The sequence below is a fragment of the Quercus robur genome, chromosome 6 (genome assembly GCF_932294415.1).
Source record: "Quercus robur chromosome 6, dhQueRobu3.1, whole genome shotgun sequence".
Taxonomy (NCBI): domain Eukaryota; kingdom Viridiplantae; phylum Streptophyta; class Magnoliopsida; order Fagales; family Fagaceae; genus Quercus; species Quercus robur.
In genome coordinates, this window is record NC_065539.1 from 22,210,982 (window position 1) to 22,235,809 (window position 24,828).

General features: G+C 35.4%; 2 protein-coding genes and 1 non-coding gene across 4 annotated transcripts; all 3 read right to left on the reverse strand.

The window, feature by feature from the left end:
* Positions 1 to 652: 652 nt before the first annotated feature.
* Positions 653 to 723, reverse strand: TRNAG-GCC (transfer RNA glycine (anticodon GCC)). Its single transcript has one exon. It is a non-coding gene; the product is annotated as a tRNA-Gly (tRNA).
* A 2,409-nt stretch (positions 724 to 3,132) lies between these two features.
* LOC126733272 (tRNA(His) guanylyltransferase 1-like) lies at positions 3,133 to 13,013 on the reverse strand. Of its 2 annotated transcripts, none has more exons than XM_050436502.1 (13): positions 12,728 to 13,013; positions 11,714 to 11,845; positions 11,543 to 11,587; positions 10,903 to 11,072; positions 10,447 to 10,532; positions 9,813 to 9,920; positions 7,776 to 8,032; positions 7,207 to 7,338; positions 7,082 to 7,126; positions 6,641 to 6,810; positions 6,355 to 6,443; positions 4,631 to 4,738; positions 3,133 to 3,619 (listed from the first exon to the last, which is right to left on the reverse strand). In XM_050436502.1, the coding sequence occupies exons 1-13, from the start codon at positions 12,829 to 12,831 to the stop codon at positions 3,464 to 3,466; spliced, it is 1,602 nt and encodes a 533-aa protein (XP_050292459.1). In that variant the 5' UTR covers positions 12,832 to 13,013; the 3' UTR covers positions 3,133 to 3,463. The 2 variants fall into 2 exon arrangements, with proteins under 2 accessions (XP_050292459.1, XP_050292460.1); XM_050436503.1 differs by having other exon boundaries at positions 3,133 to 3,607; positions 12,728 to 13,012.
* Positions 13,014 to 16,040: 3,027 nt separating this feature from the next.
* LOC126689679 (glucan endo-1,3-beta-glucosidase 8) lies at positions 16,041 to 17,725 on the reverse strand. The gene is made up of 2 exons (XM_050384887.1): positions 17,397 to 17,725; positions 16,041 to 17,139 (listed from the first exon to the last, which is right to left on the reverse strand). Exons 1-2 carry the CDS (start codon positions 17,723 to 17,725, stop codon positions 16,041 to 16,043), a joined length of 1,428 nt encoding a protein of 475 aa, XP_050240844.1.
* Between the last annotated feature and the right edge of the window lie 7,103 nt (positions 17,726 to 24,828).

A 24,828-nucleotide genomic window follows, 5' to 3' on the forward strand; every position in this document is an offset into this window, starting at 1 on the left:
AACTGCTCCAGAAGCTTGGAGCTAGTAGATCCAGGACCATTCTATGGGAGTCTTGGATAATGGGGCTGTTTAATGAGCTTTGTGCAATTGTTGATGCTCTTTGTTTCTTCACTACAGTGGAGCTGCTCAAGTTCTGTGGCAGTCATACTGGAGTGACTGTTGCTAGTAATTAGTCCTTGTCCAAGTGAGTTGCAGAGCAGTATTGCTCATGTTAGGATTTGGAATTTTAGAGGGTTCAAGTTTGCAAGGTAAAATTGAAGTTAGATAATGAACTCACAACTTATAAATGAAGTTTGCATAAGTATAATTCATCCAAATAAAGCAAGTTGGCAGTTGGCAAAAGTAACTATAAAACTAAGTTCTTTTTTGGGCTTGAAGCTAGAACATTAAGTTGCCTTGCGAATATATTCACAAATCACCAAAATGGAAAGGATTTGTCAATTGTTAATTTATATTTTATAACTGAGACTCTCAGTTTTGTTTGTTTAGACACCACTGCTAGAACATTAAGTTGCCTTGTGAATATATTCACAAATCACCAAAATGGAAAGGATTTGTCAATTGTTAATTTATACTTTATAACTGAGACTCCCAGTTTTGTAACTTTTGTTTGTTTAGACAGCACTATCAAAAAAGGACTTTGCAAAAACAATGCACCAGCCGGGAATCGAACCCGGGTCTGTACCGTGGCAGGGTACTATTCTACCACTAGACCACTGGTGCTCGTATGGTAGATGTTCCACTATTTTCTATTATCAAAGTATTTATCCAAAAGAAAATTAGAACTTTATTTTATTTTAAACACTAGCCGAACTCAAACTCATTACCTAACAAGATTACATGCTTGAACTTGATTCATTTTTTTTTTGTTGAACAAGCTCGAACTTGTTCATGAGCTACTTGATTTACCTATTCTTTACCCACATATAATGAATTCATGGTTAAAATTTCTTACCCCTTCACAAATCTATGCATTTTATTACAAATGAAATGTTTATATTATCAGTAAACTATAAATACGAATTTGATATTATATGAACCTAGTTACAAACTTACATTATCTATTATCAAGTTTATATAAGTATATTTTTGGAAAAATATACATATAAAAATATAATAATATGCCTAAATCAAGCATGCATGTTCGCAAGTTTGTTCACGAACACATTGTTATGTTTGACCTTGGCTTGTTGAAAAGTTAAGCCTAAATTGTGTTTGAGTTTGACTTGTTTGTTAAACAAACGAACATGAACAAGTTTTTTCCCGAAGCAAGATTTAGTTGTTCATAAACAATTTGGTTCATTTTACAGCCTTACACCAACATCATCCCTAAATGAACAGTTTGATTTTATTGTGTTTTTTGTCCCTGACTTCATGAATTTATTGGTACCAAAGATTATGGGGAGCAAAAGCTGATGGCAACTAGCATGAGCTATAATGCTACCAATAACAATAAGAATAATAAGCATTCACATCAGTCCATGTATAATAGAAAATTGTATAGAATTTACACAGTTTTGCCTAAAAATGACTCACATTAGTCCGTGTATAATTATGTAAATTTACTAATTTGTTATAGTAATTGTGTAAATTTACACTGACACTATTCATTTTTATTTAATTGTTTATTCTTTTTTAACGTATCTAGAGGATGAAGGAGAAAAATGGACGGTGATTGTTATGTGTGAAAAAAGAGAAACAATTAAAAAAATAAAGAAAAATTAATATTTTAATGAAATGTAGTATAAAATAGATAATCTAATCTGGAGTGTTTTGAAAAGTGAGTATGTAAAATAGAAAAAATAGGTTCTTAAGTTAAAATATATAGGAATTTTTGCACAAGCTGATACGAATGCTAATAACATATTCCAATTCAATACTATGACAAATTGTTTAATTTATACTCATGATAGGGCAACTCATGAAGATATTATGAAAAAAATGTTTAACCATTGTTTTTTTCATTAATTTTGAATGTTGTAACATTTTTTATATTTTACATGTGGGCACAAGTTAGTTGAATTAGTAATTTTTTTTCATTGTCAAATTAGAAACCTAGGTTAGAATTTTGTTAGTGAGATTCTAGGCATGAAATAATGGAAGCATGTAGGAGATGTATGGTTTGGTACTGGTTTTAGGGTGCGGATTAGGTCCAGTGTCACAGGACATTGGACCTATTGTGATCATGACACGTGTCCAAAAATAGACAGGTGTCATGATCTCAACAGGTCCCGTGCACTAGAGGCACTTAACGTAAACTATATCCTTGGTTTTATGTAGCTTGCATGGTGAGATTGAGAGACGTCGGTGATTTTGCCGAAAATTGAGGAAGGAAAATCTCAGGAAATCTGTGTGTGTGTTTAGCAAACGGGAGAATTCTTGAATATACATAAAGGATACACAGTTGGGTGGACTTGCTTATTGCAATGGCTACAAACAAAATACTATAATGCAACTTGGAAAAATTTAAAGCAAATTGTCTATTCATCAAAATATTTGTTATTATTTGACATTTTACTTGATACAAAGAAAGGGAAAAAATTATATTATTATGAATATTATATTAAATTTTTGAAAACATGCTCACAACATTTCCGTTACCTATTTTCTTTTCTTAACCCAATTATTTCAAATAAACATAATATATATATATATATATATATTTATTTATTTATATATAGATCTCATAATATTTTGCCAAAAGTTTTTGAGGTTTCACAATTTTACACACCCTTATTCTATTATATTTCTTTAACTGATTTCAAATTCTATTTTACATTTAAACCGTTAATTAAAGTCTTATCAAATATTTTTCTTTAAATATTTTCATATAAAAACAAAATCATAATTAATGTATATTAATAATTACCATAATAATTAAATTTACATTCAGTCAAAAAGAATAAATAGAGGAAATAAAATAAAATTTTGTTAAACTTTCCGGTACATTGCATGGGATACCAACTAGTAATACATTTAATTGAAAGCTCAACAAAAATTTCAAATTGATTCTAATTGCACTATAATTTTATACTAACTATCCCTCTAATTTAAAACTGGAGATAATAACCAACACAAGATGTACACATTACCCAATAAAAAAACCTTTACACAATATAGGAAAAAGGCAAGAGAAAATAATTTTCTATTTTTTAATATATCAACTGCACTGATCAACAATTTTATGATCTCCAACAATAAAAGGATATCCAAAATTTCTGTTAAATACATCCAGGGACTGTCACCTCTTTAGATTTACAAGTGATCATAAATCACTAATCTCACACCACAATAACGCTGGAGTATAACATAGTTTCTCTTTAGCAATAATTTCTATTTCTGACTTCCAAGAACTGTGAAAGACAGGTTGCTGGTAACTTCATGTGCATAAAGAATATAAAAATAATGGCAATGGAAGCTTTTGCGAAGATTTATGTTGGTAAGATCATTTCTGACCAATGCTTCAAAGTATTGGTAGGTTCTCATCAAGGATGCTTGGGTGTGCTTCCCAAAAATTGGGTTTGATTATATCGCAATGTTCTACAATTACTTTCTTGTGAGAATTTTGGACAGATCCTTTGCTCTCATGTGTCATATTTTTGTCTTCCTGCACACAAAACTATAATCTGAGCTTGATAAGATTATCAAAGGGAAAATGACTAAGAATTGGGGTGTTGTAAACTAAAACCATTAAGATTGAAGTAAGCCTAACCAAACTATGTCTCTAATTTCTCACTTTTCCTAGTTTAAGCTCAATAAACTGTAGACAATTTCAACCTATATACAAAATGTTGTCATAATGATCAAGAACTCACTGCCTAGCTCATCTAGTAGACATACATTAGGGATTGTCCTTAATCTGGACACACAGCAGATGCGCTCAACTATGAACATCATCTAGTGGTAAATTTCAAAGGACAATTTTATTGAAGGGCCTCTGGTAGAACTTAAAAAATTCATATAAGACAAATTTTTTTTTTGGGGATAGATTCTTATAAGACAATTATTTGTCCCTATTTTGTCATTTTCCAATAAAATCAAAACAAAATATGCATGGGGTGTAGGTTGCTCCCAAGCAACAAGACAGCAATCCACCTAAATAATGCGCTGCAGAAGAGTACTGTAAACTTGTGGATAAAATGGAATACAAGATGAACAGGAAAACCATTGATTAAATACTTAGATTAAATGCCAATGCATGCTGCACACATAAAGTGAAATAATCTAGTTATATCAATTTGTTATAACTCAAGATCAAGCGAATAGACCTTCAAAATTTTAACTCAGTCCTAGAAAAGCATCAGCTTTAGGGCATAATGATTGGTCTGGGTGATTGGGCATCTATACCAACTCGCATCCACTTCTTTTGATAATTAAAATAATACAATGGGGGGAGGGGGAATTTGAACCTTTTTCTCCTAGTAAAGGAGAGCAGGCTATGCTATTGAATTACAAGGCTCTTGGCAACTCACATCTACATTTCGATCATGTGTACCAAGATGTCATAGCCCACACCTCTTCACTGACTATAACACAAGTTAAAGACAATCTGGTAGGAGTTGCATTAACTGTATCTAGTACATAAAAATTGTACTATGGAAAATTTACCTCTAAAAAGGAGAAAGAATACCTTTTGCCAGAAAGCTAAGGAACCTTGGCGGAACATGATTTCTAATTCATTGTAGTCAATCCCAAATTCCTTGATTAGTAATTCATTTTTTTCCTTTGCTTGAGTACCCTGGAACATTAAAAATCAAGCAGCAAGATTAATGGCTGACATTCATGAGGATACCTCATCTCACAATAACATGGATTTCAAAATGACAAAGACTACAATCTGTATGTTACATTGTCACATACTGGATAAATCAAGTAGTATGTGCATATTTAGAAAGACATAAGGGATTTTTTTTTGGAGAGAAGGGGGGGGGGGGGGGGGGGGGGAGAACAGACGCAGCACAGACTTTAAAACCAACATCAATGCTGTTTTGGCAGAACTATTAAAACTTTCTTATAAGTAAATCTTTTTTTTTTCTTGATGAAACTATAAGTACATCTTTTTAGTAATTCATTAAAAATGAGATAACATATTCTTATTAAAAGGATGACAGGGAACCATCCAAGTACTTGAGAAGTTAACAGGGAGGCACTCCTATGACTTAACACACAGCAGGAAAAAAAAAATCATTAAAATTAAATAAATATAAGGATTAAAAGAGTAGAAATCTACAGCAAATAAAGAACCCTAAAATAGAGAGATGATTAAAAGACGTAGAATCTGTTGTCCTCAAGTGTTACATAGACCCAAATCTGCAAAATATCTGACCATGACCCTCAAAAAGCCAATAATACCAATATAATTCAACAGTTTTTTATTATTATTTATTATCTCAATAGTGAAATTTTACATGACTGTGGCTGTGTTTCTATGTCTATGTCCTTGTGCTTGTAGGAGTGTCAGCATCAGTACAAGCAAGTAACATGTATGAGCAAGGGAAAAATGCTTCTTCAGTCTTGAGCTAATAAGGCCATTAGTTTAATTTAGTAATAGTGAAGCTTAAACTACAAGACACTAAAAGGTGGATACACACCTTGAAACGTAGGCCATACAAGGTGTGTATCCACCTCTTAGAGGATTATTCACCGACTGGCTGAAGTCCCCCGCACCCCCCCCCCCCCCCCCCCCAAACAACCCCCTTTTCCCTTTTCCAATCGAGTTTCTGATCCTCTATTTTGCAGAGGATTTACTGTAGGTCTTGAAGTTTTTGGGCCCACATACAAGTTTCTATTAGAATCAGGCTTATTTTTGGCTGGATTATTAAAGTCAGACTTTAGAATAGAAATTCTCTAGAATATTGACTTTTTAACATCCTGCAAAAGAAGGTTTAACCTCAGCAAGCCCAAGGATCTATCCAACTCTGAGCACCGAAACAACAACCAGTAATGTGAGTGGTACTTGGGTGATTGGGGAACTATATTCCCAACACCATCAACTCTCAAACGGGCTTAAAGTGAAGACCATATGTCAAGTCTCTCTCCCTTCATTCAGAGGTAAGCCTGAGAGAGGATATGCTTGAGACTTGAGCTTTAAGGTTAACAAGTCAATATGCCTAGACCTAATTTGATAGTGTACTGTGTACATTCCATCAAAAAAGGGCAACATCACAATTTTACTTATGGAGCGTAAAAATTTCATTAGAACAGGAATATACATCATAAGAAAAGAAAGAAAATTAAGAAAAAAGACAACGGAAGCAGAAGAACAAATTTGAAGTACAGTACAATAAAGCATACAATGGAATCTAATAAAAGTGAAGGAACAAATTTTAGAGAAGGGTGAATAGATTGTAGCACCTTCAGATAATGTTGAGCTTCACTTTTGCTTTTTCCTTTCTTCTTAACAAGCATCCAGAAGCAAGTATTATACTGATTATTGATGTGGCCTGAAATATGTCCATTACATTTCTATCCATGTCCAGAGAAAGAACAAATTTATGTATTCTGTGCAAAAGTCGTCGATTTGGTTTTTCACAGGTTTAGAAAATCGATTTCCACAATGAAAAAAGTTTTAAATAATCCAAAAGTTCAAGGTGTTTCTGTTATTGTTATTATTATTTGTAGAAATCCATTTAATACTTACAATCAACTTGTCTCCACGCTAGATAGTCCAAAAGAATCTTAGATGACGGATAGCATACAACACGTCCATCAAAAGAAGGAGGGTACTTCAATTCTTTCTGTGGAAAGAATTCTTTCCATTTCATTACGTACATGGAAGAAAAGAATGATACAGTGACGGAAACTATTTCACTGCAAAATGATAATGGGTGTGATTTCAATACTGAGTTCAGGAAAACTAATGCCCCTTTCTCTGTGTGTCTGTGTGTGTTTTTGTTTGGGGGGGGGGGGGGGGGGGGTGGGGTCAGAGAGAGTACTCTTTCCTGTCCACCCATCCCAAGACATTGGATGTCCCATAAATGAGAGTACTCTTTCCTGTCCACCCATCCCAAGATATTGGATGTCCCATAAATGGTATACGAGAACAACATTCTAGGAACTAGAAGAAAGATGAGAGAAAAACCTTGCTCTCCGTTGATAGAATTGAGAATCCTTCTTCAAAACAAAGCTGAATAACAACAATAATGTGATTACAAACAGGTATAAATATTAGTTCAGTCAATTAAATATATGAAAAAAATGGCAAACCTGTACTCATCACTGACTCCATATGTGAATATTATATCTTGAATTTCTTCTAACACAGCCACTGCACACGAATTCATAAGGTTCAGAGCTTGTTTGTCGTTTGGCTTCTCAAATTCATGAACTTCAGAAAATCTACCAAAAACATTACACTATCTTAGCAGGATAAGCAAGCAACAAAATTTCATTCATCACAAATTGGGAAACAACTGGGTCTAACAAAGTCCCATATAATTTTCACTTAGGCCAAAACTGCCTTCATCAAAAGAATTCATTGATTAAAAGAATGTTTCTCACAATATAGGATTTTGAATAACCCACATTTTCACTTTTATTCTATCCTAAGAGTTGTATTATAATATTTAATACAGATGAGAATAAGATGGATGCGCACTTTTGCCTATGCCATAAATTGTAGAAGCTGGAGTAGTTAGTGTATGGTCACATGCCTAATTATATTCATTTCCTCACCAAAACAGTTAGGCATCAGTGATCAGGACTGTCCTATATTTTTGAAGTGATGCCTATCATAGAAAGAACAAGTAATGCTGCCATGTATATGATATATTCACCTGTGAAAATGGCAACCGTCAATTCTAATTACAATCCAAGTAGATGGCATCAATTTGTTCTCAAATTGGAAGGACCGAACAAACTCTGGTTTTATTTTTTCCACATCCTCTGTAAAGCCGCCCACCTCCTTCAGCAGACTTAGATGCTCATTCCAAAAGTTTTTCCCAGCTATATTCTCTGAATGAACTATTCTTGCCTTTCTCCTGAGTCTTTTAACAGGAGTGCCATTCTCATTGTACTTCACATTTTCTTCCACCTAAACAATGCAGGATAGAGATCTAAGCTTAACATGTTAGAAATCATATTCAATGCAATGCAAAGGAGAGCAACAAGAAATAAACACTATGTATTTATATAAAAATTGAAAATATACTTTTTCTACTTCCAACAAAAGCTTGTACCGTACAAGTAACATGAACTTAATGAAAACCAAATAAATCTCTACTACCATGGTTAATAGTTAAGTGCACTTATAAATGGTCGCTAGTAGGCTCAGACCAATTAGGGCACAACTTTTCAAAGATCTTTTCATATGTCTTGTTTTGTTATTTCAAGTTCTAATGTTCATCAATTAAGAATAACAAAGTTGTAGAGCCAACCCCTAATAGTTCAAATACGACAAGATAATATGATATCCTTACATAAGAACCCAGTACACCAAAATATTTCCTCCTTTGAGCATGCAAACAAACTTTAAATTCTTTGGCAGTGAAAAAAAGAGGAAACTTTAATATCACAGGTAAAATGACAATTTATATGATCTAATGGCTTAAATAATCAAATCAAATGGCACCTTTTTTCCTTTTTTAAGACAAAGCATAACTGTGTTTCAATAAATCCAGTAACTCAGACTATTTCTGCATATAAAATAATCCTATAGCTGGGGTGAACATGCATCAGAGGAAAAGATTCTACATATTTAAAATCCCAAAGAGGGAATAATTCAAGTCTAACTACCAACATTCCACCATATAGATGTTAAAGAATAAAGGAGTGATGGATCAAGTAGCAGTAACTTCAACATTTCTTAGGTGTTGGGATTTTACAACAAGTTGCAAGTTTTGAATCTTAGCCTAGAGAAACAAGATTATTATGACTTTGGTTCCCCTAACATAGACAGTGAGATTCTCAAGTACCAACTATAGCACTTCTGGGTGAAGAGTGTCCTTGTTTACACAAATAAGTACCTCTATTTGTGTAATTAAACTGTTGCTTGTAGGTGGAAGATTAACTCAAGCCTAAACTAGAGGAAGCTAAAGCTAGATACTTTAATGTTACACATGCACTGTCTATAAAGGCATTTTTTTTATAACCCATTCAACCAGCCAAGCTGTGAATAGCATAACAAGTTTCAAAATTTAAGTGGTGGGTAAACTTTAAAAAAAAACAAGGAATTGGTTCCTAATTTGATGTTTTTGCATTCAAAATTAGAACAAACTAAATCAAGTCCTAGTTTCATGAAATATCATATTTGTTTGCTATCTAAATAAAAATCAAAATAATCTCAAAAATGTTTAATAATTTACATTTACAAGAATCCAAAAGTTACATTTAAATGAGATCAATTAGATTTTTTTTTTTTTTTTTGTGTGGCCACTGCAAGGGGGAGGGGGAGGGGGAGTTGATAAATAATGAAATTTTATTGAACCAAAAAAGGGTCACCCAGGTATACAGGATAGATACAATTGGGGACCAAAAATAGTCTAGCACTCAAATTACAAACATCTATCAAATCACATACTGAAAATAATGAGTGACTTCCTACAGCTGAAATTCAATCCAATAATGTTCCAAAGAAACAATTTCAGGTCTGGTAAGTCCTCTCTAAATGATCAAAACTTCAATTATTTATCTCCTGCCATATGCATCACATCAAACAATGCAGGACAGCCTTCCAAATCCAAATAAGGTGGTTACAACAAACCCAGTAGGTCTAGAACCCATGTATTCTCACATCATACTATTCTTATGGAGGAAGAAGATGCCATTTGAGCTAGATCAAAAGGATAATTTCATTTAATAGAACACAAGATTACCTCTGTTTTGAAAATGCAAGATCCTTGACGGTACATTGCAGGAAGGTTCTTGTAATTGATGTGGAATTTCTGAAAAAGCAACTCATTTTTGTGTTGTTTTTGAGTTCCCTGCAGAGTTTAGGGGTAAAAAATAATTATGAATAAACATGGGGATTTTTTAGAATCATGTGGAAAAAATATTAATTAATATATAAAATTCTGAAAAAAAAAATGTTTAAGTCTGCCACAAAGTACTAGTAGTCAAATACTTGGTATGTTTAGTTCTGGAAATGAAGTTGCAAGAAGTAAAAAGTCAAGAAAATGAACTAATTTGATAAAAATGAAGAGAAGAGTATATCACAACAAAATGCCAAAAATATAAAATAAACAAATAAATGATGACAAAAATTGGAAGAAACGATTGAACTAAAAGTTAAAAGGAATACCCCACAGTGGACGTTCATTGTGACAACTTTCTCACTTATCGAAAAGAAAAAAAAGGAAGAAAATTTACAAATTAATTTATAGGATAACAATAAAATAGAAAGCCTGGTCCCCACAAATTTAATGCATGTAGAACTCATTTTTTCATTTGACAAGTATAGGCTCATAAAATGCACATGTATACATACACATAAAGAATAAACATTAACACCTTTAAAAGCTTTTGTGCTTCCCTTTCACTCTCTCCACCTTTAATCAACATCCACAAACAAGTGTCATGCAGATTATTGAGATGACCTGCAAAAAGAATAAAAAGAAAGATAAATAAATAAGTTAAATTTAATTAGTATAATCTTTTCTTTTTTGGTAAGTTACACTCACACGTGCTGGCTTTTGAACCCACAACCTCACCCTCTACCTAGAACTTGTAAGGGAGGAGGTGAAATTTGACTTGAGATAGAACTCATTGGCGTACAATCTAACCATTTAGTTAATGAATTTTCTCATTTAAGTCTCAAAATTTTTCCTTCCATTCAGAAACTTATCATATCAAGAAAACCATATTGATAAACCACAAAAACCAAATCTATACAAGAAATTTGTCCTAAAATCTAAACATATTTAAAGTTGTTTAAATGGTATTTAACACCAGTTGTTGACTACTTACAATCATTTTGTCTCCATGCAAGATATGCTTGAAGAACTTCTTTTGAAGCACAACATATTACCCGTGAATGAAATGATGGTGGATATTTTAACTCCTTCTCAAGGAAAAACTCTTTCCATTTCATGACATATACAGAAGAGAAGAAGGATACAATGAGGGATAGTAGTTTGCTGCAGAGTCAATTTAGGTAGCAAGTTAAAGTTAAAAAAAAAAAAAAAAAAAATACCAAAAATTAAATAACTCAAGTAGAATCTCATAACTGAAACTTGCAAATCAAATGACTATTACAAAGTACAAACTAGGATAGAAATCTGGAAGAAAAATTATATCTCCATGTTATGACCATGATGCACCTAGCTGCCTAAGCTATTTCATTTTAGCTGACCACTGGACAGTGCAGAATAAATTCATATTTCTCATGCCTGTTTCAATTCTTATGGTCCATGAATGCAATACTTGTTATGGAATACCAATAACAATATACCATTATGTCGGGGCCTCTTATGTGTGCAATGAAAGTAACACTATCAAGGAAAAGGCCTTTCCAGTACTCACACCCTGAGATGAATAGTCCCCCATGGAAAACAACGCAATAGGATCAAAGACCATAAAAGGTAAGATTTAAGCTCAGAATAAAAACCTGGCACGCCTCTGGTAGAACTTGGAAGTCTTCTTGAAGAAAAAACTGCAATTCATATCACCAAAAATGCATGAAACTTCATCTAGGGAAGTTAAAAATGTGTACATATATGAAAATACAAATTAATGCAATGAGAGATAACATAACTCCGTGACTAGCAAACTCTATTACCTGTACTCATCACTAAACCCATATGAGAAGACTATGTCCGGATACTCTTCTAAAACCGCAGTTGCACATGCGTTCATCAAATTCAACACCCTCCCATCATCTGGCTTCTCAAACTCATGAACTTCAGAAAACCTACCACAAAATTAAAAATTACATAACACCATGCACTATAGCTCAAATGGAAACTCTTCTCCTTATATACAAGCAAGTTCCCATTTGGTAAAGCAGTTTTACACTGCACCTTTTCACTTTTTTCTAGGTACAACTTTTTCCAACAACCCATTTTTAAAAATAGGCACCAAGTGGCAAGGTGAGATCCACAGTTCAAGAACCACTGGATACATGTATAATTTCAAAAAATAAAAATGATAAAAAACTAAAAATTATATATAAACCAATATTAGCTTAAATGGCACCATTTCTCCTTGTAAGAGTAAGGTTTAAGTGTAGGGAGCAGGTAGGTCATATGTTCAAGACCTACTCAACCCAGTAGATGCATGTATCAACAACAATGACAAGTATCTATAATGAATCCATTCATAATAGAGTAACTAAATTTATGCTGGCAATCAAGCTACTGCAACCCTCCTCTACCCGGGCTCGGGACCTGCTGTGAATAAAATGAATAATTCCAGGGACACCCAATTTCACAACTTGCTGACTTGTGCGACTGTGAGTGGTGGATACTTACTGCCAACAAGACTTTTCGTCGAACAATCCCAATCAGACAAGTCAACAAGTTGTGAAATTGGGTGTGATGCCTATGTAATTGCCCAACAAAATTCAATGACATAAAACAAAATAAAGAAAGAATAATAAATCTAAGTTCGTTCCTCGCAGCATTAACTCAATGCAATAACATTATCATTGTGTTCAGTACTATGTTACTATTAATCTCTACGGTTACTTTATAAATATAAATATAAATAAAAGTGTAAGGTTAAACGAAAGCCCGTGAAACACGCACAAACATACACACAAAGATTTTGTTGAAGAGTGGTTTTTATTTGTTACCTTCGAAAATCGCGGCCGTCTATTCGAACAACGATCAAATTAGGCAACATGACCTCGTCTTCGACCTCGAATGACTTCACGTACTCGTACTTACTGTTTGCCATTATTCCAAACACACACTCACCAAATTTTTTTCTCACAGAACAACTATCGAACACTTGGCGCGCTTAATATCTCAAAAAATAGTACAAGCCTAACGCTACAAAGCGGGGCGCGGCTATCTACGCAGCCTTTCAGGGTTAAAGAAGAGTTGAGCTGTGGGCTGCTTGGGTTGGGCCTGGACTGGTCTATTAGAGATTTTTTTTTTAATTTTTTTAATAAAGAAATTTAATTTTTTTTGAAAAATATATATTTATAAGTTGACCTATTTTAAAACCAATTTAATGAATTTCCAAGTACCAGTCTCGCAACAGTACAGTACTGGCGCAAAAACGATTGATCCTTGCCAAGGTTCGCAGGTTAGACTCAAGCTTTGTTTGGATTGCGTCTGTGTTTATTATTATTTTTTTTTCCAATTCCTGGTGCACTGTTCATGAGACATGAACAGTATATTTAGGCTTATAAACAGTAATTTTAAAAGTGAACAGTAATCAGAAAATGATTTTTTTTTTTATTTTCAGTTTTTAGCAAAATAAACGGTATTCAAATGCACACTCAATCACTATTTTTGTTTAAAAATAATTCATTTTTTACTCTCTTGTTATTTCCTATGCAGGGAGTGCAGCAACCAAGGTGTATATTATCATATAGAAACAAGCGAAGTGTAGCGATTCGCACTACTGGAAAAGTTTCACTAACTGATAGGCAACTGAGTCTGCCTAATAGGTGCAAGCAAAGCATAGCGAATCACATGGATAAGCTCATAAGCACTTACCTGCCAGAGTGTGGATAGATAGGGCAGGCGAAGCGTGAAGGGGATGGATGTTGTATATTATTTATTTTCCAATTAATTGTACTTGTAAACAACTTATTTATCTAACTTAATAAGTCAATGAATATTATATATATATATATATATATATAAAGATCATCTTTTAATCAAATTATTAATTTCAATTCTCGCTGATTAAAAGAAATGAAGTAAAGAGTGAGTGATCAATATGATTAATGTTATTGGGAAAGTACACTTTATCATTTTAAACTATATCTCATTTATACTTACCCCTTGAACTATAAGAATGCCTGATTACCCCCCCTAAACTAATACTCAATTAATATTTTGTATGTCAACAGCCTTGTAATTGAATTGACACTTCCTTATATACAAAGTGCTTGGAAGTTTAGTAGAAAAATGGTTTGAGCTGCAAGATTAGTAACATATTGTAATTATCTCTAAAAAAACAAAAACAAAAGTAACACTTTGCAAGTTGTAGAGTGCAAAGTGCTACATGAGTATTAGTTTATTTATTTATTTATTTATTTTAGAGAATGACATGAGTATTAGTATAGGGAAGGTAATTGTGCATTCTTATATTTTAAGGTTATAGTTCAGTGGAGTAAAATGTAATTTTCTCTATATTCTCACATATTTTTATCTATTTATAGAATCTATACTCTCTCTTTAAAAAAAAATCTAGAAGATTCAATACTCTTACAATGAGAATAGATCTTTTGGTATCCACTTTTTTAAATAATCTAAAATACGCTCACGTATCAGAACACTTCATAATTAGTATATTAAAAAAAAAAAAAGGAGTATTAAATATTCATTCATGAAGTCTAGAGGTACAATATTCTTCACAACCAATGACAAGATCTATTATTAATCATAGGTGGAGTCAGATGGTAAGGGGGTAATCCTTGGCTTGCCAAAAATAAATTAAGCCTAGTGATTTTAATTTGATTTTTTTTTTTTAAATTTTCTTTGGATTTCTTTTATATCATAGCTAGTGATATACAATCTTCTCTATATGTCTATATTCACTAAAAAAATAGAAGTATTTCTTTATCAAATTCTTTAAAGTTTGAAACTTTTTTTAAAAGGAAAACATCTTGTTAAGTAAAAAAGGATATAGAAACAATGGTTTTTATCAAAAGAAAAACATACAAATCATATTTCAAAACTGATTAAAAATGATAATAGAAGTTCAAATGCTTTATTTAATAATTTATTATTCTTCATAAAAAAATTTGTATAAGCAATGAGATCTTGTAACAATTACATGCTAGACTCTAGAGCGTAATGCTATTTTCAGTTCAAAAATAAAAAATTTCAGGTGCAAAATTGTTCATGGTACCGTCTTTTAATTGTTACAATTGAATACTTTATAAGTTTCTAGTAACAAAAATTATAACAATTCACACAAAAATTGTACTTGTATCTATCTAACGACTAAAAATAATTTCATATGAATCTTAGGTGGAATTTTAAAATTTAAAAAATGACTTATTCATGTGTAGATATCTTTAACAAATACAAAATAATACATTTTTTTTCTATATTTTTTTCATTGAAATACGAATTTGTACTATTCACAAATAGGACTCCATTACCTAGATTGGAATCAAGCATTATATATGTTTGTGTGCATGCATGCACGCACAAGCATATACATGTCATGTGTGTTTATGCTAAATTTTGCCTCCCTTGGACTCGAATTTCTGCTCTATTATTGATTATGATTGATGTATAACTAAAAATGATATAAGTAAAAGATACATGAAGATAATGTTACTCTAATCACAACATGTCGTGTTTTTCATTGTGAAAAATGTTATATTTCTAGTATTATCCTTTTGAAATTGACTGCCCATTTGATGGAAGTTTTGAAAGAGTGATTTCATGAAACATTTAAGCAGGTTATTGTAATTTACCAAACTTTCCATGCTCTTAAGATAATTTCTTTTATAAGTAAGCAGTGATTTAATTTAATGGAATAAACGCCAAAACCACATCAGATGTACATCTGATACCACACTCTTTACAAATTGAAAGCTTCTATGCTAATCAATATACACATCCACAGACTCAATGCTCTAACTCAAACAGATACGAAACAAAAGAATGATGAGTACTTATAATTTGAGTTTTATATCCAGGACAGAAATTGAAATCTCCCAAGAGCTGTTAATCCTGTTACATATATAGATGGTGTCTAGCTTGAGAATGAAGTTCCCCCGGCCCATTCCAATATGTAATCATAAAGCTCTTACTCAACAAGTAATGGGTTCAAAATTTTGAGGGAATGCAATTTCAGCTGTAACGTTATAGAGACATATAAACTAAACCTAACAATTGTTCCAAAGAAAAAAGCATACAAAACCAAAGGTTGTAATGTTGCATTGATGATCTCCTAATTTCATGACTCGCATCTCAAACCAATGTGAACAAGCTCAACAACAATCCAGCGATAATAGTTGCTCCATATGCCAAGCTCAGCCTCTCTCCAGCACTTAATATCTGTACAGGAAATAGGCAACTTCCTTTGGAAGCATTTTGCTTAACAATCTCAGCTTGCCCATTGAATTTGCATGCCTCAACACTTTGGTCTTGCATTTGGTAGTACATGTTAAAAGCATAAGACACGTTCTCATGGGCGCCCAAACTGTTGCATGTAGAGCCATAACCCAAGCTGCTGCAATCAGAGTTAGAACATGCATAATCAATTTCAGGAACTACTTCGGTTATGTTCTTAGTATCCTGTTTAAGCACACACCATTGAGAATCCATGTATTGGACCCCTTTTGCACCTACTGGCATCTTGTTATTATTTTTGCCACTGAAATCAATTGGAAACTTGGGCTGCCCATCATAGCGGAAAATCCCCCAGTGGCGCTCAAAGTCCCCAGGATCAATGCTCTTCATGTCCTCATCAAGAAGGCCAAAAAGGTAAGCTTCCATTTGGCCTGGCCTAAGTGGGGTTCCCTTTTTGTTAGCCATTCTCTTAAGGAACCCATCATAGAACCTTTTAGCCAATTTTGGGGTGGCATTTATGTTACCATCAGTAGGCCATCCAACTTCTCCTACCATGATTTTCAAGTCCCCAAAACCATTCTTTCTTAGTGTCCAAACAAGTGTATCAAAATTGGCATCAAACACATTCGTATATTGGATATTCTTGTCTTGAATTGGGCTGCCACCATCAAAGAAAGCAAAATCCATGGGGAAACTTGAGCTTTGATAAAGACTAAGGAAGGGATATATGTTAACCAAAAAGGGGGCATCATTTTCGTCGAGGAATTTTACTATTTGGAGCATAACACTACGAACATCCTTGCGAAAGTTACCATCTGATGGTTTGTTTGAAGAAGCCTCATAGACATCAGCATTAAGGGGTACTGTGGCTTTGATTTTGCCGCGATAGCCAGCCTCATTCAGAGCCTTTTGAATGTTTTGTAATGCTGGGAATGTAGTCTTTAGATGAGTACCATTGTAACTCTTCAAGAATGGCTCGTTTCCAACACCAACATACCTGTAAAAGAACAAGAAATGTTTAATATATTCAGTAAGTATAAAAGAAAAAAAAAAATTACACATTTTTTTTTTACAGATACAATAAGATTAATTTGAAATCAACCGTATATTTCATGATAATTGTTATTTACCGCCAGGATAAAACACTTTGTAACATCATGCATTAATTGTGTGAGAACAAACAAAAACCATATAGAAATTTTCAATATAGTAAAAAAAGTAACATTCTTTGAGAGCAATATATAATATTCTAACCTGATATCAACATCATTAATTTGTTTGGTGACATTTTCTTTGACCCAATCTTTGGCTTTATCGTAGTCATTAGCGAGGCCTTTCAGCTGGTTATTAGGGATACCAACCATGACCTCAATCCCCGACCCGGCGAAAGCACTGACCGTCCAACCATCTGCATCGAAAAGCTTCGCTTGTTTGATCCCATTGTCCTTTAACATGCCAACCACAATGCTGGGGTTCAAAGGGTGCGATGACTGGGAACCCCAATTGACACCTATACCTTGTACAAGGTTGTTTGAGATCAACATTGCACAAAAAGTCCATGCAATGAACATGGCTGGTGCCATGTTAGTCACTTTTGGAATATTATTGATAGCAATATGGCTCTGGGGATGCTATAGCTATTGCATGCAACAGGGGGGGGCTTATGGAATTGGGGAAGAGGAATTGGTTCTTGGGGTCAAAAGACCATAAGAAGATTGGATGGCAATGATAAAGTTTAGAGAGAGAATGTGAGTTTTCTTAGGCCTTTGGGTGGTGTTAATTAGGCCTTTCTAACTTCCATAAAAAAAAAAAATAAAAAAAAAATAAAAAAAATAAAAATAAAAAAAAAAAAAGTTCAGGATGTTAGTTAGACCAGATTTCTAATTTTAGTCAAGAGTACGTAGAAATAACAAATTACAAAAGCAAATTATAGGAGTTGGGTCATTTTTAAACACACTCCCTCTATTGCATCAAATTTAAGTTATAAACTCATGGCATATTTTAAGTTATTAAAGGGTAGAATTTAGGTACAATTTCTTAAATACAAGACATTAGGTTTCTGCCAAAAGTCTTGTAGCTAAATTGGTACTTTTCTTTTTATCAAGTGTTTGGAGCCCAGCCCTTCAAAGCAGTGATTGAAGGGGAAGCTAGGTGAGGACCACAATGGTGTGAGCTTGGAAATAATGAAGGAGCTTCTGTGTGGCGTGCACCACTACCAGAATAGCTTTCTCCAATGGTAAATAGCAAATCTCCACCTCATGTAGTGATTTTCTCACATAATAAACTGGCCTTTGTACTCCATCATCGACCCGGATCAGTACCAGACTCACTGCATGTGGGGTTGTGGCGATGTAAGCAAATAGGACCTCCTTCTTCTCGTGCTTGGACATAACGGGTGGTTGAGAAAGATATTCCTGCAATTGTTGGAAGGTCGATGAGCATTCTTTCGTCCATTTGAATCCCTTCCACTTATGCAACAATTGGAAGAAAGGCCGGCACCTGTTTGCTGATCAGGAGATGAATCGATTCAAGGCGGCAATCATTCTTGTCACCTCTGGACTTCTTTAGGGTTCCAAGGAGGCTGCAAATTATTGATTGCCCTAACCCGATCGGGGTCGACCTCAATTTCGCAATGGGTGACCATATAGCCCAGGAATTTTCCAGAGCCGACACCGAAAGAACACTTAGAAGGGTTAAGGCGTAGTTTATGTTTCCTCAATATTCCAAAAATATTTTTGAGGTCGTTTACGTGCTCAAACTCCATCTTACTCTTTACCACCATATCATCTATGTAGACCTCAATATTTTTACCCAGTTGAGGTTTGAACATCCTGGTCATCATTCTTTGATAAGTAGACCCCGCATTCTTTAGCCCAAAAGGCATCACTTTGTAATGATAATTTCCCGTATGTGTAACAAAAGAAGTCTTCTCCTGATCATCCAGAGCCAACGGTATCTGGTGATATCCCTGGAAAGCATCCAAGAAGCTCATATGAGGGTGGCCTGCGGTTGCATCCACCAGTTGATCTATCCGAGGTAAGGGAAAAGGATCCTTTGGGCAAGCTTTATTTAAATTCATGAAGTCCACACACACCCGCCATTTCCCACTTTTCTTCTTCACCACCACCGTGTTGGCCAACCACTCAGGGTAAAACACCTTCTTTATGGCACTGGCCCGCTTAAGTTTAAATACTTTATCCTTGACAGCATCAAAATGTTCCTTGGAAGAGCGTCGAGGTGGTTGCCTTTTGGGGATGACAGATGGATTGACATTTAAATGGTGACAAATGAAGTCTAGGTCCACCCCGGGGGCCTCGTAAGCGCTCCATGCAAATACATTGATATTTTTTCTAAGGAAATCTATAAGCTCTTCCTTCTCTTGAGGAGGCAGCTGAAATCTGACCTGAAAGAATTTCTCTTCATCGTTGCCAATGATAATTCTTTTAAATTCCTTGCATTTCACCCTTTCTTCCTCCACCTCTATGGACAGGATTGGCACCTTTGATTGCTATAAGTCCACCCCTGCAGAGGCCAAGGATTCACTCCCGGTTTGACGTCTAATTGCAACCACCATGCATTGTCTGGCCATAGATTGGCTCCCCACTAACTTCTCTACCCGATCCCTAGACGGATACTTCACTTTTCAGGTGTAGGGTAAAAGGTACAGCCCCTATGGTGTGGAGCCAAAGCCTTGCAATATAGGGGGAGTAGGCATCCACCATGATGAAATTCACCTCCACGACCTCTATCCCTGTCTGAACGGGTAGTCGAATTTAGCCTTTTGGAAAGACAACCTTCCCGTCAAACCCAATTAGAAGGGAATCAAGGTCAGGTCCTCGGACCTCAGCTTCAGTCCCTTATACAGGTTAGGGTACATGATTTCTGCACCGCTACCTTGATCCACCAACACTATTTTCACATTGTACCCACCTATCCTAAGGGTGATCACCAGGGCATCATCGTGTGGTTGCAAGGTTCCAATCATCTCCTTATCCGAAAAGCTCAAAGTCGGCCAGACTTTCGCTCTACTCCTCTTCGGATTAGGGTATGAGTCATCTGCAGATGGCCGAGCTACAGACATCACCTTGGATGACTGAGAACCCGTCTTTCTCGAAGTAGCAAGAATGACACTGATTGTACCTAAGAGTGGCCTTGCGGAAGCATCTCTCTAAGCCCCTGACCCTGCTTGATCACCCTGTCCATTAGGTTGATACAAGAGTTGCTTCAACTTTCCCGCCTTAACTAATTGCTCCAGGTGGCTCCACAAAGTCTTGCGATCTTCAGTAGTGTGCCCCTTCTCTTGGTAGTATTGACAGTAAAGACTTTGGTTGCGCTTCATGGGGTCTCTTCCTATCTTGTTTGGCTATTGAAAGTATGGCTCATTCTTAATTTTCTTCAGGATTCGGTGCACTGGCTCTTGGAACACGGTATTGACTACCTGAGTAGTAGCAGATCCAAATAACCCTGCGAAATCTCTCCGGGGTAGCTGTTGTTGTACCTATCCGACCTGAAATCCCTCCTATCATGAGGGACCACTTTAGCCTTTCCCTTTCCCTGCTACTATTCCTCCTCAACCTGCTTATACTCATCAATGCGGTCTATGAGCTAACGCACACTTCTAACTGGTTTCCTGGTCAAAGACTTTCTCAGATCATGCTCGATTGGCAAGCCGACCTTGAAGGTCCTTATAGCCACGCCATCAAAGTTCCCGTTTATTTCGTTGAACATCTCCCAGTACCTGTTAGAATACATTTTCAGGGTCTCCCTCTCTTGCATGGTCATAAACAGTAGGGAATCTAAAGGTCGAGGAACCCTACTACAAGTTACAAAACGAGCCCTAAAGGCCTTAGTAAGCTCCTTGAAGGAGCTAATAGAACCTTCTTTCATACTGTCAAACCATCTCATCGCCACGAGCCCCAAGCTGGATGGGAACACTATGCACATCAAGGCTTCGTTCGGAGAGTGAATGGCCATTCTCTGGTTGAAGTGGCTAACGTGCTCCACAGGGTCCATTTTGCCATTATACTGAGGAAGCTTTCCCCTTTCAATTCTACATGTAAACGGTGATTTAAAGATCTGGTTGAGAGCCCTACTTATAGCATCATTGCTCAGACCTTCGCGAGATGGGCTCTTTCTCCTCCATTTGTAATGGAAGTCCTCATCGCATGAAAAAGACTCACTGGGAGGATTCTTGGACCTGGACCTGTAACTATCATCCCCATCATCATCGGAAGAGGGGCCAGAATCTGAGGGAGTCCTTCTCTGTTGCTCACGGCATAGCCTCCTGCGAAGACGGTCAATCTCCAATTGCATGCTTCTGGTATTTTCCTCATGAGAGATGTAACTTCCGCCTCGAGCTTGGCTCCTACTAGTATGCGTGGCGTGCTCACTAACCTCGCAGTCCCTCCTTCGCTTAAGGTTGAGGAACTGATCCTAGCGTTGGGAACCAATAAACTCCTCCCGGTCTTGCCTTGATCCTACCATGATTGGACGTTGAACTCACTAAAGCTCAAGCTTCCCCACAGACAACGCCAATTGTAAGGGCGTGGTTTTAGTTCCTGAGCCCAAAGGGTGGAAGGATTCAGGCCCAAAGAGCCCAACACAATAAATTTGTAGAAAATGGGCTTAAAAGCTAGGTCTCAATAGATCAGGCCACGCGCACAATGGATCAAAGATATTAAGAAAGCAAAGGAGATAAGTTTAAAGCAAGGAAATCCTTTCTCGATGAAGTCCGAGAAGAATGATTCTTGAATTTAGTTCTTTTGGACTTGGATACAATTTCAATTCTTGTTGCTACAGTGTGTTCTCTATAGATTTTTCGATCCCTTCTTCCTGGAGGGTCTCTTACATTATATAGCTCCCTTTAGATGATTTTGGCCCTCCATCAGTTGATCGTCCATGCCACTATTTGAGTGCTTGTCCCATCAGACACCTTCTCAAGCCCCTTGTGAGTTGGGGCAGCTAAGACAACACTGTTCAGAGGTCTTCTTCACATAAATGCAGTTAGGAAGTTTGGTGGGATGCATGAAATGTGGTGGTAGCCACCATCCCTTCAGTTATGTCAGGGCTAACCCCTTCCCCGAAGCTCTTTCTCTACAGTATGACCTCCTCTGGTAACGTGCCACTGACGTGGCCTTACTATTCGAGCATGTGACCTCCTCGGCATAATAATGGACTCCTCGGCCATGGATATGACACGTGGCACAAATACCTTATTTAAATTCTTGTGCCCCACACTAACCAATAAATGTTCTACGATTAGCTCACCTAACCCTTAAGGAAAAAATTATGCTGAAATCAATTCCAGACCATTCCTATCTCTTTTTTTTTTTTTTTTTTTTTTTTTTTTTTTTTTTTTGTTAATACAAATAAATACAAAACAAAACAAAACAAAAACGTGGTTGGTTCCATTCTTCTATGACATAAATTTTTATTGCAGAAGTAGAACACTACAACGATAGAACAACCTCCCCCTTGATAACAACTTCAAAACAGGGGGGACAGCAATCTAACTCGAAAGAGCCGAACACATTTCTTTGTTGTAGCCTTCATGGCTTTCTTTTGTGAAATGAAGATGTTTACTTTATTCAACCAAAAACAAGGAAAAAAAAAAAAGAGCCAAACACATTATAATGAAGAGCGCCTCTCTATTTCATGGTTAACATTTATATCATTTAACTTTTTTGAGTGGTGATAATTATATACTTATGTTTATGGAACATGCAACTTAAAAACACGATTTCAATTATAATTGTGAAGTGTGTACAATAGTGTGTAACTCAGGCTGTCCATCAATAATTAACGAATTTGTTTTTGTGCATGGGTGCATGTTTTATAGTTACTAAATTCTTTAAACTTAAAAGAGTGATTAACCTAATGAAAATAAAAAAGAGATTTTTGATTCTATATTTGACAAATAATAACTTCTTTCTTTTTATTTTTTATTTTTATGAAAAGGGAAAATTATAAATTTTTATAAAAAAGTTCAGTTAACAGGTGCCCTTAGAACATTTTAAAGTTTCTTCTCCTCATTTTTATAATAGACTTTTTATAAAAAGTCTATTATGATTTTTTTTAAAATTTAATCTCACACAACAACTTATGTTTTCTTTCTAAAAAATAAAAATCCACATTTTAACTAAGGGTTAAGATTTAATAATAATTTAAAACAAATTTAAATTCTATTCAAACTAAAAATCTATTATCAAATATTTGTAAATTTAAATCCCACAAAATCCATGTTTTTGTTAATTTTTTTTTCAAGTTGCATGATTTAATATCGTATCATATCATATACTATATAATAAAAGTTAGGCTTAGAAGCCGTGGTTGCACCAAGTGGCTACTCTCACTAATTAGTAAATTAGTTATATATTTTTTGCTAGGATATATTTCCACAATTAAGGGATAATATTTAACAATTGTTTAATTTAGGTAAAACTTTATCATTTAAATTTCGACAAATTTAAATTCTATTCAAACTAAAAGTTTGTTATAAAAAATTTCTAAACTTAAATCTCATACAACAATCCACAATTTCTTTCTTTAAAAAAAAAAAAAAAAATTACGTTTTGACTATGGGATAAGATTTAACAATAATTTAAAACAAATTTAAATTTTATTTAAACTAAAAGTCTATTATCAAAAATTTCTAAACTTAAATCCCACACAACCCACGTTTTTGTTTTTGCATTTTTTTTTCTTCAAGTTGCATGATTTAACAATAATTTAAAACAAATTTAAATTCTATTTGTGGGGGATAAAATCTGTTAGCGAATGTTGGGCCGTAGTTCATGTACCAAGCCCAACCACGATAAGAAGAAAAGGCAGGGGGCGCAGGATATCCCATCCTAACTATGATGGGCCGGGCCTGTTTAGGGGCGTCCGAGGAGGAGTACCTCCTCGGACTCGCCAAGTGAGTGTCAAATTCTCACCTCCTACCTGGCGAAAGGTCACTCAATACGAAGGAATGGTGCATGGCGTCCAGGAAGGGGGGCAACCACAACTGCCGCATTAAATGCCAAGGAACTACTTTTCCAGCCGCATTAATGTGGAAGGGACAGAAAGGCAGAATCATCTTGGCCAGTGCAACTCACAGAAAAGAAAAAGGATGACCTATGGGACAGGCACTCAAGTGGAAGGTCAGATGGTTGACAAGTGTAGGGTCATGATCTTAGGAAGGATGCTATATAAGAGAAGAAGATCCCCATGGAAAAAGGATCGCAAGCTGAAGGAAGAAAAAGATAGAGAAGGAAGAGAAAGATAGAGAACGAGAAAAGAGATAGAAGTATAAGAAACAGCCCTAGGGACCATTACTCCAAAAGTTGGAAGGGATATCCTTACGTCCAACTGGTTGCATGGCATGGTCGTAACTGCGTTTCCTCTGTCAAAGACCTAGTTCTGTAACCTACTCTCTACAAATTCATTGTTGAGGGACTTTTGGGCCAGAATCACCCGCCTGTTGGGCCAGAGCCCCAAAATCGTGCCCCTACAATTGGCGCCGTCTGTGGGGAGAACTTGTGTCTCGACAAGTGAAACAGCAAGGGATGGAAGGATCAGGTCCGCGCCAAACCGGACGTACAGAATCTCAACGGCAGGACAACTTTGTAAACCTTGAACGAGCAAAGGACCAAAATGATCAACGAGAGGGCAGTGTGAACACCGCTCACACGAGTAGAAGTCGCTC

What these genes read in the sequence shown, in the direction of transcription:
- LOC126733272 (XM_050436502.1), bottom strand. Translation starts at nt 12,831, where the DNA reads ATGGCAAACAGTAAGTACGAGTACGTGAAGTCATTCGAGGTCGAAGAC. An exon ending in GGGTTTAGTGATGAGTACAG is followed by an intron (nt 11,588 to 11,713) that starts GTAATAGAGTTT and finishes TATGAATTGCAG; the next exon opens with TTTTTTCTTCAAGAAGACTT. An exon ending in CCTTAGCTTTCTGGCAAAAG is followed by an intron (nt 3,620 to 4,630) that starts GTATTCTTTCTC and finishes CTCAGATTATAG; the next exon opens with TTTTGTGTGCAGGAAGACAA.
- LOC126689679 (XM_050384887.1), bottom strand. Translation starts at nt 17,725, where the DNA reads ATGGCACCAGCCATGTTCATTGCATGGACTTTTTGTGCAATGTTGATC. An exon ending in ATTAATGATGTTGATATCAG is followed by an intron (nt 17,140 to 17,396) that starts GTTAGAATATTA and finishes GTTCTTTTACAG; the next exon opens with GTATGTTGGTGTTGGAAACG.